General features: G+C 37.3%; 1 protein-coding gene across 6 annotated transcripts in view; it reads right to left on the bottom strand.

Annotated features, from left to right (window-relative positions):
* The window catches only part of GRM5 (glutamate metabotropic receptor 5), a 402,927-nt gene that overhangs the window by 14,769 nt on the left and 370,467 nt on the right, over nt 1-17,691 (bottom strand). For 4 of the 6 annotated variants that reach the window (XM_016153165.2, XM_036221802.1, XM_036221801.1 and 1 more), the window contains one exon: nt 3,393-3,488. The exons of the other annotated variants lie outside the window; for them this stretch is intronic. In XM_016153165.2, coding sequence (XP_016008651.2) covers nt 3,393-3,488 — 96 coding nt within the window. The remainder of the gene's footprint in view (nt 1-3,392; nt 3,489-17,691) is intronic. 6 annotated transcript variants of the gene reach the window in all.

Here is a 17,691-nt window from a genome sequence, read left to right as displayed (position 1 = left end):
GCTGTTCCTGAGGGTGGACTATCTTGGTATGAACTCATACCACGGTAACAGGGTTTAGAGAATTTCCGGTTCTTAGAGCACCTCCCTATTTAGGACTCTCATTTCTCCTGCAATCAGGAGGACTCTGCTCTGAAAAACACTTACACTGACCACTGTGAAAATATGAAAAGATGACAAGGTAACACTACATTCAGACAGAAGGCAAAGAAAACTGTTCACATAAAGGGAAAACAGCAGTAAAGTATTCCAGTGAGCTAGAGTGTTATAGATCCATGTAATGGTCTCATTTTTTTACAAATATGGGAGTAGAGATAGGAGGAAGGTGTGAGGGCATGTCCGCCTGGAGGGCCTGCCAAAGTTACAGGTAATAGTGTTCTGGCTGGATATGACTACATGCGTTGTGAAATGCCTTCTCTCCCTGTCAGGCAACTTGACTCTGAAGAATCACCCTAGTCATGAATTCATAGGATCCTGTTTACGCTATAGTTTCATTATAGAAAAAAATAGGTGAATGAGATACAGGTGACACTCCTGGTTTTCTGTGGTTGTTTGAGCTTCTTTAGCCCCTCCGTGGGACTGGTTGCTCAGTAATGGCCACAGAACCAGCCCAGATATTTGCAGAGTATATATTATGCTTGACTATGAGTCTGGGAAGCAATGAGGGGGAGTGGATAAGAAAGAGCCATAGCTGTAAAAGTATCCACAAAGTCTCATACAGTTATACTATTCCTAGCCCTTCCATTCAATTGCAGAGTAAGCAAATTGGGATTAACTACTTTAACCTATCAGAAATGGTTTACATTGCAGTTGTCTCCTCTTTGATATCTTCTCTCTTAATATTCATTTTAAACACATTTCTCCTGGATAAATGTCATTCTGTGTGTGTGTGTGTGTGTGTGTGTGTGTGTACTCATATAAACAAATATGAAATTGGAAAAAAAGATTTGAAGGCCTTAGAAATTTTGGCGTCTTCTTTTAATGCCTCTAGGCCTTTTCTCCTCTCTATTAGAAAACTCTCTTAGATCACTGAAAAACTCCATCTCCCTTCAACACACTCTTTCTCCCTCCTTGTCAGTTTTTATGTAATGCTAAATAAATGGAAAGAAAGAAAAAGTAGGAAAAGAAGATGATTTTTTCACCAATTAATTATGCTTGTCTGTGGGCTGAGGTGGTAACTCCAACAGAACTGTCTCACCCACAGCAGGCTCTATTCACCTCTGCCCCACCAGAACATAGCAGTGTAATGAACTTACCATTACCTATATCCAAATGAGAGGAAACAAAAGCTAAATGGTATCCTGCTGTTGTAGAGAAACTTGGACCATTCCCAGTGGAGACGCATTGAATGCCTACCTCTGTAGATCTAGACCTGACCCAAGGAAGTTTGGTCTGTTTTCTCTGGGGTCCCCTTACCCTCTGTGTCCCACTGTCTCTCATCTCTCCTTCCTCATTCTCAATCAAGACAGCCTTGAAAAAATCTAATTGTGGGGCTGGTCAGATCTGCAAGTTCCAAGTATTGACTAAACACTCTCAAGAATACTGCATGACAGAATTGAGACCGAATATTTGGTGCGAAAAGCTATGTGTCATCTCCTAGATGAATGAATTATTCCTAAATATCAATTTATAGATTGGCTAAATTAGAATGAACTAGGAAACATGTACCATTACAGAACTTTAGATTATACTGCCTAAGGTTTGGCCTCAGTATATTTGATAGACGGCCAAGTTTGCTAGGTTTGGGAATTTCAGTCCTAAACAATTGCCTCAAATCAGAAGTGACCTGGACAGAGCCCCTGCACTCATTTGATACAGTCATGTTCACCTTGTTCAGCCAATCTGGGTGCTATTTGACTGATTTTTAAAAACAGGAATTATGACACTTCATCATATCTAAATGGAAGGATATCAGGAATCCTGGTAGCAGTCTGTTGAGTTATTCCCACAGAATAACCTATTGAGATTTATCTTCCGGATACACTAAAATCCAAAGATAGTTGTATAAAAGGATTGTGGGCATAAGGCCATCAGATACACCAGTGTGCATGCATATGTGACTGCACACATACACAAGCTCTCATTGCTTTTTCTCTGGGAGCCATGGACGAAGTTGCCCAAACTCTTGGCCAGAGCTACTAAGAATGATTGCTCAGGCCGTAAGCTGTACACTTCTAGGAGCCATTTTCACATATTGCAATATGAATGATCCCCCAGAAGTTGTGTAATGCAGTGGTCCACAGAGAAATTTAGACATTATTTTGAAAACCAGAAGGAGCCCACTTTTGAGGAAGTAAACACAATGTTTGGTAGTGGACGTTCAACAGCATTCATTAGAATTATGTTCTTGATATGCAGCTGGCTCTCAAGCTCTGCTCTCAGCACATGCACATACATATATACACACTCTATGTTCTGTACTTCCCCTTTCCTTTAACCCAGGATGACTGGCAAGAGCTCCCCTTCCATACCTTTGTACCATGGATAGACTGAGAAATGCCACAACGAATTACAGGAGGAGAGTTAATTTGTGCTGAGTGATTCCCCAACCACTAGGCAACTTCAGCATTCTGGAACTGTTTAATGCCAGCTTTGACAGTCTTTATCTCCAGAGCCCTTGAAACCCTGTTCCATGCAATAAAGCACGATAATTTCATGCAACGCAGCTCAGTTGATGCTTCCAGTTCCGAATACCTTGGTTTGCTGGGCACAGCTCAGTTGTGAGTGCTTGGTATGAAGGAACATGCACAGCACAGCGACAGGGGGTGTTCACCACCAAACACAGAGAAGTAAAGGAGATGCAAAGCTATGGCAGCTAGAGGAGGACTTGCTTCTCTGCTTTCAGTTAACGAAAAGCCTCTTGCCTCTACAGTTCACTAGTTTGGGCTGGTATTTGCCTATGGCTGTGAGGTGATGTTACACTCAAAGCAGGTCAGATTAAATTCCCAGGCTTGTCTGGGATCAGGGGCTGCTCTCTTCCCTCTATTGCAGTCCTTTCCTCAAAACCAGTCCTAGGCTTTTGAATTTGTTTTCCTAAATGATTGGATAATCCTGAAATGTAAATTCCTCCCATTTCTTTCACTTTGCAAACTCCAGAAGCAATTGACCAATTTGTCAAGATCCATGGGAAAACTGAGTATGAGCTAAGGCTTCAGACATGCAAAGCGCGCAACCCCGGGAAACAGCAGCATCTGGAGCAGGAGGCTCCCGTCGCTTCACACGTGGATGTCATGGGTTTTGCAAATCAAACACACACAGAAAATCAGTGGTAGCCCAGGTTGGACAAACTGTATGGGATGCACATTTGAGTGAGGACCCAGACTAGGGAGCCACCTGTTCCTCTAGCTTGCGTACATTTAGTTCACACCACCTCAAGCCACTCACAGTTTGCTTACCTGCTCATTGTTGCTCTCCCACCATTCCCCATACTCCCTTTGGGGGTGAAACACTCTATTTCCGACTTGTGCTGGGCCAGTCTCCTGTCTTTGTACCTGGTGAGCATGAACAAGGACAGGAGCAAACAGAAAGATGTGATTGTATGCTTAACTGGCCAGGCTGAGGAAGAGCTGTGGCTGCAGAGGGTCACCCCACGCCAAAATAGCGGCTCCTGCTTTTCGTTGCAATGATTGACCTGTGATACTTATTAGATAACTGTGATGGTATATGGATAACATTGGGGATGATTTTGTTACTTCTTAATTAAACCACATGTGATCTACTTTTTATATTGCTTAATTAATCTGTGAATTTATAATATTGAATATCAGTGGTAAAAGGAATGCAATTTCTAGCACCTAAGAAAAAGATGAATATCAATAAATTAGTATTTATTTAGTTTTTACCATGTGCCAGACATGGTGCTAAAACCTTACCTAAATTTAATCCTGGCAATGACCCTGTGGCAGAGGCTCTGTTATTATTTTATACATTATTATTATTATATTCTTATTATATTTTACTAAAAAAAAAGCTTAGATTGTAAGGATTAAGTAGATTGATTAAGAATTTTGAACACAGGGAGTCTAAGTTTAGAGCCCACACTTTCAGCCATTATAATGCATTGCCTCCTACTAGTAGTTTTTGTTTTAGTCATTTTTGTCATTAATAAACTTTCATTGAGTGGTACTATGCCTGAGCATTATAGTAAAGACTGAGGATGCCAAAGGAGAAAAGATGTTCCTTGCATTTGAGAAGTTTATAAAATCATTAAACTGAAGTTTGAAAGTCAGGATTGAGCTGCCTGCTTGTGGAGGGCGGCTCAAACAGCTTTTGCATCAGAGTGGACAATTCACCATACCGGGAAGGTACTGAATGTTTCATCTAAAATAAATTATGAGATTCCCAACATTAGTTTGCTACACAGTGCATTAAGATGAGCTCTTGAGTTGAATGACAGTTTTCAAAACCAACATGCTTTCAGAAAAATAATCTCTTTTTTATTCACCAGTTTAAGCCTGTAGGGTCAAGAGGTATTGTTGTCCCCCATTGCGATATAACGAATCTGAGACTTAATTGACTTGACCAAAGTCACAAGCCTAGTCAGTTGAGAATAACTGCCAGTAGAGCTTACAGAAGCTCAAGACTCCTAAAATTTACTTTTATTACCTTTTTTTACTTCTAAAACTGGAGCCTGATATGATGCCACTTCATCCATGTTTCTGGTATTTAACAGACAGTAATGAAGTTACTTACTAACAAAAGACCTCCTTACTCTTGATATAGTACTTTTTTTAAAAGTTTCTTTCCTTGTTTTCTCAAAATTAATATTAAATAAAACAAAATGCAACAAAAGTCATTATTAGTCCTGGGATAGAGGCCTTCCTCTTAATTTTGTCTCTTCAAAGCTATTCAGAGTATTTAGTGTTTGAATGAAAATGGCTCATTAAATCAAGCCAAATTGATAGAAGAGATTACCATGTTCAGTAGACATTATTTGAGCATCTATTAAACTCTAAGCAATGGGATTCATACTGGGGATATAGAGATAAATAATCCACAGGTCCTGCCTCATAGAGCTCATAGACTAGTGAGAGAAGGTAGGGAAGAAGACAGTATGTACACAAGTAACTCTAGGTCTAGGCCATAAAGAAGAGAGAAAAAGAATTTAAAGACTTGGTTAGAGGAAGTGAAGCATCAGACCAAACCAGACTGAGCAGCCTTTATTTTTACCAAAGAAAATACCTTAGTATAGAGTCCTTTGTGGAGTTCCAATCACAAACAGCATCCCACATGTCAATAGAAAATATTTTGTGCTTATTTGTGAATAGGGTTGCACAACCAGAATGCTGCTCTGTAGCTTAAATTAAAAGAATGTTAATATTAATAGAATAGAATTACTGAGGGTCATTCAAAGGGGTCCTTAAAGAATTTTCAAATATCTTCTGTTAGGTTAATTGCTAGTTAATCTAAATCTTTCATAGGTAAGTTAGGACATCTATACACTTCAAACTCATAAGCTCTGCACTCTAGTTCTTTCTGTCTACCTCAAATACATACACATTTTGCACGTGACTCTGATTATGAAATAGATCCCAAACATCCTATTCTATTAAAACTCAACCACCTTTAGTGAAAGCTTTTACAAAATAATAATAATAATAATAATAATAATAATAATAATAATATAAATCCCAATTTATTCCAATAAAAAGAGATACATTAGACTTTTTGGAACTTTGAAGTAGTTCATGTATTCAAAGTAAGGTGAAAATGCCATTTTCAGTTTGGAAAGGCCATCTTTGCTTTTGGATGGGACACTTCTTGCCTGTCTGTAACTATAATTACAGCTTAATCATGTTCACCAGATACTGAAATAGTTCACATTTTCAGTCATTCACTTATTCATTATTCTATTCACCAATAATGTGCTGTTTAAGGTAACTAAAATTGCTTTTATCGTCTCTACTGCAGATGTATAATTCTTTCTATTTGGGTTTTTAAAAAAATATAGAATTGTCAATTAAAAATAAGCTTTGTAGAATTTATAGCTTTTAAAATATCAATTAAAGTGATTTTATATAATAAATTCATATACCTTTTAAGCATTTACTAAAAATATATACACACACATATGCTCATACATGTGAGGCACTGTTTTAAGTACTTTACAAATATTAACTCACTTTTCAAATAAAATGCTTAGTTAACTATAAATATATCTAAAGTCACAATAGAAATAATAATAACAATAGAATATTGAATATGCCATGTTCTTTTCTGTACATTATCCTCGATTCTTAAAACTATAGTGGGTGCTGTTATCCTCATTCCAAAGAGACAGGCATTGTGGATCAATGTCAAAAGGCCCAAGCTCATGCTGTTTATGAGTAGGAGAAATAAGAAAAGGAATTGGGCCTCTCTGACTCCAAAGTTTCTCTTACTTTCCTTAAACTCCCCTCTAAGAAATGATGTCAGTAACTTTAGAAACAAAACTATAAAGGCTTATTATTTACCTTTTCTCTCCTTGGTCCCAGTTTGCAAATGAGTAGTACAATTAACAAAAACAATCAGCGGAAGATCTAGTACAGGTCTTTAAATGTTGTTCTCTCATTTGAGTTCCTATAGATGTACTATATATGTTTAGATAACATCATTCAAACCATTTACTGAATGTGCAAGGCACTGTGATGAGGAGCACGTAGGTAAGTCTATGCCATTGGTAAGTGCACAGTGTGGAGTAAGAGGATGAAATGTAAACAGATCATTTCTAAGCAATGTAATTTCTCCATCATAATATGAATCAAAAGTTCTATTTTTTTTTTTGCTCCCTTTCCTCCTTCCCTACCAATATCTACTAAACATTCGATCACTGAAATTTCTATATAGCCTATGTGGTCCTGAATGGATAAATAAGTCCAGAATGAGATGAAAGACTAGAATAAAATGAAGAAATTCAAAGAAAAAATGTGCATATTAGGTGAAATAGTGGGCATTGGGCAGAGGGTATGATTCTTAAAGATAGAAGGAAAGGAGAGAGCTTGATATCGGAAATAAAGATTTCTTATGTGAGATTCAAGTAGTAACAAGTTTACCAGAGGTAGGATGGCTAAAATGATCATTTTAATTGCATTAAATTCAATCATTAGAATTGACAAAATGAGACTGTGGTGATGGTTTGCCCCTTATATGAGCACTAAAACAGTCCAGAACAATAGTGTTAGGTCTGGGAGGGCCCTATCCCTACCCCCGTAGTGTGGGAACCAGACTTCTCCCTTACCTTTGTGTGGGAACTGGACCTTGCACCGTTAGGGTTGGCAATGCTACATGCTCACCTGTTTCACTGGACTTTCTACCCTTCCTTGCCAATTTACCCACCCAAAATACCCCCACTGAAAAATCCAGCATCAAGCCCCATATAAGTTTCAGGTCCCCTCACATTCGGGGCTGATGCTATCTTCCTCTCAGCCTGGCTGTCACTGTGCTACAATAAACCTTGCTTAACCCCTTTGGCCTTGTGTGTTCCTCCTTCAACGAACCGATCTTCCTCTCAGCCTGGCTGTCAGTGTGCTACGATAAACCTTGCTTAATCCCTTTGGCCTTGTGTGTTCCTCCTTCAACGAACCTAACAGCAGAGCTTGGGGTAGAAATTCTTCAGTAGGAAGTTGGCAGTAAATGATAATTATAAAGTTGAAAGATGGAGGGGTAACTAGATGCCAAGAGCCTCCAAGAAAACAGAGATTTTAGCATTTACATTTCTGTGAGTGAGATGTGTGTATGTGTTTCAAAGCAGCATTGGGTTGCTGACCCCCACTCTGTGACCTGATGAATGCATGATAGGGAAGAATAATAATCCTTGTCCGAAAGGGCTAAGGGAAAAGGTATCCTTAGGAGAGAACCATGTTTTAACTAAGTTTAATCACGAACCAGTAAATGGAGTGTTTAGTGAATAGTTAAAGAAGGAGTGTCTTTAGTGTCAATTAAGGGTTACATAGTGAGACTTCAAATGGTTTGGAAGGGAAAAGTCCAGTGGATGAAACAAAGAACAATAGGTATAAGCGGAATTTCCTAATGTGATACTATTTCTGAGAAGCTGGATAAGATTGCATTGGTGAGTTTTCTTACTTTCTCCTAATGCCAAGAACAAAGAGTTCCTATCTTCCATGAGTGAGTGGGCTGGTGATGCAGATACTGCTGTGAGCAGATGTCCCATGGACTATCCGGAGGGATGTTTCTGTTAGATGTTGCAGACTCCCTGAGTATATGGTTAGAGATGAGTGGAGGAAGACAGCACAGGCATCCTAAAAGTCTCCACAGTGAAGAGAAAAAAGGGACAGAAAAGGAGAAAGTTGAAGGTACCAGACACACATTTCCCAGGCTCCAAAAATTGGCAAGAGCTTGTCCTACTTAAGTGTTTGTTCTTTCCAATAGATAAAATTATCTTGAGAAATAATTTTCTTTTACCATCTTCTTTTCCACCATGACTTCTACTATGCACCTTACTCTACTCCTTGACAAAGCATTGAATTAAATTTTCCGAACTCTTACAAACACCCAGCTTCTTTTCCATTCTCAAGATAGGTATCATTCAGTTTAGTGAAAACCACAAGGAGATATTTTCTCTTATGTGCAGAATCACTGTATACATATTTTACTTAAACTATCATTCGTTAAGTAATCAAAGAAAATAAAAACATGATCTCTCTTAGAAATCAGTGAAAGGGAAGTGGAAAATGCAAGATATTTCATATATGCTTTCTGTGTAAATTTTAGTAATTCAATATGGAAAAGACACTAATGAGGTAGAAGCGTAAGGCTGGGGAGTAAGTGGGCAGGAGGATGCTCTTCAAGGAAATCTCATTTAAACCATTATTAATGCATCCAGTTTACAAAGCAAATTTAAATCATCTTTTTCATTACCTACTTGCTATTATTCAGAATGGAAGTATGGTATGAGTAGAGAAAAATGATATGAAAAAAAAGAGTCTTTTTGGCCAATAAGGTACAGAAAAAAATAAGTTATTGAATGAGTGATACTTGAAGCAATTATAGAACAAGTCACTCTGAATGTCACAGAAAACCCAATAAGGGATTTTCATACCAAAATTGTATTCTAGAAGGCAGGGTTTCAAGTCTGAGATTGAGCATAAGCCTGGATGACTAGAGAATTTTTAAAAAAATGACCACAGCGAATAAACATTGTGAATGAATGATGTATAAATAAATGAATGAAATGGAAAGGTCATCGAATCTTCAAAGGGCTTTGTTGTTTGTTCTGTTTTGCTTTGTTTTGTTTTTAATAGTAAGTGCAAAATGAGGCAACTTTGTAGACTTAGGTCAAGAAACCAAGAAAGGGGGAAAGATTTAAATATGTTTGGAGAAAGGGAATAACAAATGTAGAGAGTTTTAAGATAAAATAATTATAGAAAAAAAAAGGAGGAAAGAACACAGTTTTTCACTTACACATCATAATTAAATGGTCAGTATATACTGCATCCTTCATTTTCAAAACACTCAAGATCTGACCATTTCTTACCACTTCCTCTATATACAACCCTTGCCCAAGCCACCATTATCTCTTACGTTGAAAGCTGGTCTTGCTTCTGTTCTAACTTACACCACCCTACTACAGCCCAACCCAATCTAACCTCCACACAGCAACCAGGATAATCTGTCAAAACAAAAATCTTTTTATATCACTTCTCTGCTCAAAACTCTCAATTACTTACCCAGATATCTGAGTAACATCTAAGTTTAAGTGGTTTATAAAGTCCTACACGATCCCCTCCCCATTACTTTATTACACTATGTTCCCCGAACTTACGTTTTTTTTCTCCCTGTCCTCTTTGTATCAACCACACTGATCTTCCTGCTGTTGCCTGAAGACATCAAGCATCCTTTCACCTTAGTACCTTTGCTTTGGCCATTTCCTCTGCCTTCAATGTGTTCCCTCCGAATATCTTCAGGTATTTTACATCTTTTTCCCAAAGTTCAATTTCTTTTAAATACTGTTCTTCTTCATACATACTACTGTATATAAAAAAGCGTGAGGGTTTTCATAGTGTTAGATTTGCATAGGAAAAAAAGAGGGCGATAAACTGGGTAAAACAAACTATTGTTTTCTCAATAATCCTCATTTAGAGAATGCTTAAACAATTGGCCCTCATAATCGTGGTACAAACACCATTGTTCACTTACTGGAAGTTGTGCTAATGATAGCCATAACCAGTGCAATATTTTGATTTATAAGAAAAAAATTTGGACGTGGTTCCATAGTGTAGCAGTTAGCACATCTGCTTCACATGCAGAAGGTCCTGGGTTCATGCCATAGTGGAGCCACAGTCCATGGTCTACAGCCATAGCATGATGACCAAGCCCAATGACTGATCTCAGAAGCAGGGTCGGGCCTGTTTAGTTCTTGGATGGGAGACCACCTACCAGGTGCTGTAGGCATAAATAATAATAATAATAATAATAATAATAGTAATAATAATAAAAAGAATTTATAAGAAAAAATATATTTGGTCAGTTTGATGACTGTGGTTCCTGGCTCTCAGCTTCAAAAACCTTTGGAATTTCCCAAGTGTTGATAATGACAAAGGTGTTTTTCAGGTTGGTGGACATGTAGAGATGCTGAGAGGAGCATGTAGGGAGGGCAAGGAAGCTCCATGCTCTGTCTCCGTACCTTATCCTATGTATTTCTTTTATCTGGCTGTTCCTGAGTTATATTCTTTTATAATAAACCAGTGATCTAGTAACCAAAAGATTCTGTGAGTTCCGTGAGCCATTCTAGCAAATTAATTGAAATGGGGGTGGGAGTGGGAGTTCAGGGGTGAGGGACGGGGGGTGTTGTGGAAATCTCCGATTTCTAATCGGTTGGTCAGAAGTACAGGTAATAACCTGGATTACAACTAGCATCTAAAGTCCAATGTGGGTGGGGGGTGGGGAGGAGGGTTGTTGTTGGAATCTTCAGTGTATAGCTGGTCAGTCAGAAGCACAGGTGATAACCTGAGTTTAGGGCTGATGTGTGAATGGCGGGGTACTGTCTTATAGGGCTAAACTTCTAACCTTTAGGATTTGATGATAGCTCCAGGTATATAGTGTCAGAAGTGAGCTGAATTATAGGACACAAGCTGATGTCTGGAGAATTGCTTATTGGTGTGGAGAAGCCTTCCCTCCACCTTGAAAATGGGTCCAAGAACCCAAAATAACCAAGAACCCAAAATAACCATAGTAATGGGTTTAGCTTTGCATTCACAAGCTGATTAGGTGGTAGGAACTATTACAAAACAGAGTACTTATAAGTACATACTTTGATAAAGCTTTTTTTTTTTCAATAAAGCCACATGTGTTTGCAGAATTGGCATTGGCCTGCATGTATTTGCCAAAGATTTCTCTCAATTACCTTTCATGTCACTAGATTAAGAAAGTATCAAGAGAAACCAAATGAAGAAAACAAACTCAGTGCCACTATGTGCTTATTTCTTACGTAGTCAGTTATGGATCCATGTAAAAGTGGACCTGGCTCTGGCAGTGATGATTTTGGAATTCTCATATTCTTGAGTCCCATTATAGCACTTTTGGAACCAATGTTTATTTCTTAGTTCTCCATTTCCCTTTACTTCTCTGGCTTTGGACAGCATGTTTCTGCCTTTAGTTTTCAATCTTAAAAAGAGTCTCTACCTCTTTGTACCACTATGAGTTTTTATAACAGCTTTGGGCACATTCAATCCTGTTCCCGTGTTCATCAAACACCGGCCTAGGCCTCAGCCTTTTGGACTCCAGGCAGATGAAGTTCAGATCGAATACTCATTGGTAATAGCTTCAGCAATCAGCCAGAGACAATTTCTAATTTTAAAATGTACAAAGCAGAGTGCAGCACAGTGCATTTTATTTTCCAGATTTACTACCACATTATCTTTAAGACTATCCTAATTTTTGATCCTAACAGTGATAAAGTAAGGAGAGAAACTGTGATATAGAATTCAATAGTGTTTAAAATATTATAGGAGACTTTTCTTATATCATTTAATTATCTCAACAAACTCAGTGATGTGATTATTATCCTCATCCTTCAGATAAGGAACATGTGGTTTAGAAAGTTTCATAGTCTGCCCAAGACCCCATAAATGGTAAATCATATAAATGGAGTTAGAAACTAGACATTTTACTTCTGAGCTTCATGCTTTTTACTAACACTTCGCTTTTTTCTTCATTTTATGCTGGAAAAAGAAAAGAAAAGAAAAGAAAAGAAAAGAAAAGAAAAGAAAAGAAAAGAAAAGAAAAGAAAAGAAAAGAAAAGAAAAACTAAATAATCTGATAACCCCTTTGAGAGACCGAAATGATTATATATGAGGGAAATGGGTGTGCTTAGTGGAACCAGGCTTTGAGCACAATATAAACTTATTTTTCAAAGGTCAAATTTGACTACGAGATGGCCAAGAGGAATAATCACCCTTCAGGCCCCTTGCTGACATGTAAACGGACTGCCATTCTTCTAACTGGAGTTTACCTTCACAGGAATATGCAACAACTAGAAGGTTGTAAAAGAGGCATCTGAGAGAATGGCCAGTCAGAGTTGGTGTGTGGGACACTGTGTAATATCAGCAGACAGAAGGGATAAGGTGGTAGAATATTTCAACAAAGTCTTACAAAGAGAACTGAAGGAAAGCTCAATCAACCTTTCAAGTCTAACTGATCAAAGGAGAATTCTAGAAGGAGATGGAAAGTCCTCATGAATCTTCAGTTTAGAGGGAAACAATAACCTAATGTCATAATATTGCCAAGTAATTCCTTACTTTGATCTATTCCTTCTGCCCTCTATCTTTATACAAGAAAATAGAATGGTTTACTACATGTTCCAGCAGATCTTGTGGTCTGTATACATAGAAAAACAGCTTTTGCCCAGACTTGAAATGTCAAGTTGATTCATTCAAAGACTTCAGGTTAAATACGAAAATTGAGCATGATTAATGGCCCCAGAAAGTAATGTCACAAATGAATATAAGTTACAAAAGTATTTGAGAAGCTGCCAGAGAACATATTTCTCTGTCCTCTGTAAAATAAAAGGGAGGTAGAAGTTGACAGGTGGGGAAGCAATGCAAATAAGCAATTAAAATGTAAAGAATCAGCTATATTGACCCAGGAATTCTATTCATAGGAATTTATTCTAAGGAATAATTCAACAGCAGCTCAAAGGCTTAGGTTTTAGCAAAACCTAAACAAAATGAGAACAAACAAACCACTGGAGAATAGTTTAATAAATTACAGATAGTAGTATTATGGAAATGTGTTAAATTTTGTATTAAGTAGAGCCTTTCATTTAGCTTCCAGAGAATTCCCAAAGGATGTATTTTAATCTCACTTATGATGGCTTGTTTTCAGAAATGAATCATCTTGTCGCTGTCTTTTTGTTGTGTGCTTCCTTCAGCTTTGCCGTTTGTTTTGCAATCAGTCGAAACCCAGGAAGATACAGATTTTAAAACTAATTCTAAGGTGCTTCACAGTCTTGCACAACATCCTCATTAGGGAAAATTTTTTAAGAAGGAACAAAATGTTCACCAGAGGGAGGGTCTCCATGTGAGAATAAGATTGGCCTAAGAAACAGTGCAGTAAAGCATTAATTAAAAGTTGCTGGCTTCTGTTTTAGGATTGAGAAATTTTCAGATAAAATAATTTATTCTTCCTAAAGATAAATGAGTAGTTTCCAACAGGAATTTTTTCTAACATTTGGTGTGTGAACAACTGGAAGGACTTGGAGTCAGACCAAGCTGGGTAATAATGATAATAAGAGCCAATATGTACTGAGCATTTGTAATACAGCAGATACAGTCTAAGTAGCCAAATTTATTGATGTAATCATTGCAACAGACCTATAAATTAGGTACTATTATTATCAACCCTATTTTACAAATGAGGAAGAACTAGGACACAGAGAGATAAAGCAACTTGCCTCATGTTACCAGATTGGTTAACTATGGTTCGTATTACTTCTCACTAAAACGCTGATTACAAATACTAGCTAGGCCATTTGCTGGGCCTGGTCTGTCTTTAAATGGCTTAAGGCAATCAGGCAACTGTGCTATTTTTCAAATACTTTCCTTTTTTTCCGGATATACTGGCTTAAGTTCCCTGCCTCTGTTCCTTTTTTTTTTTTTTTTTTTTTTTTTGACCCTTTCTTCCTAGTAGAGAGGAAGTCTGATCTCTCTTAAGTGGTGCTGACCTTGATTACAATTTGCTCTCAGCAACTTGAATTTCTCAGTCTGGGGTCTGTCATAGCCGAAACCTTAGTGCTTCTCTGTGGAAGCAGATTTGCTCTGAAGCTGATGGGGAATGAAGTCCCCTCTTTTGAAAGCAGTTTCTTACAAGTCCCTGTTCCTATCTTTGTATTCTTATTTTATAATCTTTTTCTAAAATCAAGCCTCCTCAATTTTATGAACTTTAAGTCTCACAAAATTTGATTCTACCCCTGCTTCTCAGAGTTTACCTCCTACCCCATTGAGAAACTAAAAACTAGCTGTCACATTACTATACATGCTAATGCTTTCTGAGTTATGGTTTCCCCATCTGCAGAATGGAAATATTAAGAAATAGGTAAGACAATTCATCTAAAATTCTTGACCTTAATAGGGTGCATATAATGTTATACCTATCACTTTTTTTCTTACTAATATTTTTTATAACCGACCAGTTATAATACAAAAATTTTGTCCTGCTTTTTCAAAATGTCCTCTAATACTTATAAAGCCACAAGTCCTCATATGGGACATAATCTGTACAATCTTCATTAAATTTGGGGGGTTAGTGAATCTTTGATTTTTATCTCCATTCAGACTTAGCTTTCATATCTGTTTGCTCCCACACCCTAATTTATGCTGCTGTGATTTAGGCTGGATTTGAAAATATGGAAATAGATGAGCCTCTTCCTTTTATTTCATCTCAGCCTTTCTCTTCATTTATCTCTAGTAGAGCCCTAGACTCTTTTTTTTTTCATAACACTTATTACAAATTACAATTAGATATTCATTTGCTTAGTAGTTTATTATGTCTTTCTCACTAGACTGTAAACTTCACAGGAGCAAGGGCATCTCTGTTCTTTTCACAAGCACCTATCATAGGGCCTTGTATATAGCCACAACTCGGCAAATGCTTTTTTGCATGACTGCAGTTGTGAAAATGGTAAGATCAAAAACATTTATCAGAGGTGAGGCAGAAATATTTACCCAAACTGACTCCATCTAATGGGCTTTCCCCTTCTATTGTACTTGGACATCCATTCACCAAATCTTATCTCAACAAAGTTGTTCTGTTTGCCACCATCCATTCTTCCTCTAGTCCTCTCCATTTATCCTTTGTTATTCCTGTCCTGTCTCCACACAGAAAACACTTTTTCAGCCTCATTTCTCTATCTCTTGACTTCTAAGGAACAAATAAATAGTATTTCCGAATTTCACACACAAAAAAATTAGTTTTCATTTCTCTCAGATTTTAAAACTACTTGATTTTGATAAGACCGAAATGAGGGTAGGGATGGTAGAGGGAGGTGGGGCTATTTTTGGTCCCTGTATGTTCATGAAGGGTGAGGTGAAAGGAGGGCATGTTAACTGTGACAGGTACAGCTGCCTAAGAATGGGACGATGTCCAAAGAGAGGGAAGCAAGTCCTGGGTCTGCCGAGCTGTGCTCTTACATGAGCTTCGAAAGAATATCTCCATTCCTTTATACTGGGAAAAATGCTAAAATCACAGGTCTGTGACCAGAGGCTGCTTTTCTACTTCCCTTCTGTTCTTCATCACATTGTTTTAATAGTATTGTTTCAATAAAGGGAATTATATCTTTTCTGGTTTTAGGATAATGTATTCTTGTTTCTTGTAGTCACATATAATTATAACAGATGGATTTACTAATTTTGCCATTTCTAAGCAGATTCCACAATGCTCAGTGTTTGTCACAATACATTGAAAGTGAGATTGTATTAATTTCATAATGAGAGATGCCCAAAGAAACATTACATGAAAATAATGCTGTCAGGTCTTTTCTTTGATAAATTTACTAGAGTTTCTTACGTATTTATTATGTACTAGATACTGAACTAGGAGCTGTATGTGCATGGTAATGTAGAAATACAGGAGTTTATCACAGCAGAGTGTAATAAACTAATATATGTCATTATAGAGAATCATATGTACATATATACACAAATATGTATATACACATACACATATACACACACACAAAATCACACACATATCTCTACATAATCACACACAAACACACACATATAGACATACAATAGTTGTCTAAATTTTTCTAAACTAATTGGACTTTAGTTGGCTAGAAGTAGGCAACAAATCATGGTAATTAAGTGTACTGGCTTTGGAGTTAATTAATATATTTTTGATTCCTAGCAGTACCACTTTGAGTTGTATGATTTTGGGTAACTTATATAACATTTCACAACCTCTGAGTTCCTTGAGAATCTAAGAGCACCCTTATATAACTTCTTTGTGAATGATGAGAGCACTGCTACTTAACTCACAGCATTGATGTTTTACATGGATTTTTACATTTAATTTCACAAAAACACTATGAGGTAGGTACTACTATCCCCATTTTACAGATAAAGTAACCTGCTCAAAGTTGCAGTCAGGGCAAAGCCAAGGCACATATTTGGGCTTTTGAACTCTAAAGCTTATACTCTAGAACACCAGGTTAAAGAAAATAATCAAAATTACCAAAAAGATAACTAAAGGGAAAAGAAAACTCAGTTCAAAAAAAAAAAAATCCAAGAGAAGCCAAAGAATAGGAAGAAAAAGAGGAAGAGCAAACATAGCTGGGCACTGTGTTGGAAGTATTTATACATTGTCTCAAACATCCTTATAACCCTAGGGAGAGGTAGTGAGGATCTTCTTTTAAGAGAACTATAGTTCACATAGCTGAGGAATGTTGATGTTGGAATTTCAAACTTGGTCCTTCTGATTATTAATAATATACTCAGACATATATTGTGCATCTTCTTGATGCTTAGCATAGTACTTGGTTCTGTAGTTGACATTAAGAAAATACATTTCACAACATCTGAGCTCCTTGAGAATATAATAGCGTGCTTAGAATCTACTGGGGATGACAAACGTGCATGCCACAATTAGAGAACGCTAAACGGTGAAGATAATAACATCTATATGGAACAAGATGGAAAGATCCTAGAACTAAAATGGAAAATTTCATGGTGGAACTTGAACTTAACCTGATGTGAGAGACAAAAGCTTAGCACATGTGCATAATCAATATTTGCTGAATGCATAAGTGACCAGCAGAGTTAGTCAAGTGAAAAGGCACAGTGTTTTATTGTTTTTGTTTTTGTTTTTTTGTTTGTAATTTTCTTCCTTACATGGGGCATATTAGAACTGAAGGACTTAGCTTCTCCTTCATCCCTGGAGAGAGGGTAGGGTGCAGAGAGGGGAAGAGGAGGAAAACCAATAGAGGCGAGCTCACTTCCTTGCCTATGACAGCCACATCAGAGACCACATCTTAAAACTCATTGCCCACAACAGTGTCTGAAACCTGGTAGGGCTCAAGAAAGAAATATGCTGAATAAAATATATGAATGAGGGGAAAAAAGATGGATTATTTCAGGAAATACCTAGAGAAATCACAAGGGAGAGAAAAAACCCCACCACAACCGGGAGCCATACTATCATGTTATCCTTTCTTTGAGGCCTTTCCTGTATCTTCTCATATAATTAATTCTTTTTTGGTGT

The sequence above is a fragment of the Rousettus aegyptiacus genome, unplaced genomic scaffold (assembly GCF_014176215.1).
Source record: "Rousettus aegyptiacus isolate mRouAeg1 unplaced genomic scaffold, mRouAeg1.p scaffold_m13_p_5, whole genome shotgun sequence".
In the NCBI taxonomy this organism is placed as follows: Eukaryota; Metazoa; Chordata; class Mammalia; order Chiroptera; family Pteropodidae; genus Rousettus; species Rousettus aegyptiacus.
This window is presented reverse-complemented; position numbering and strand designations above follow the sequence as displayed.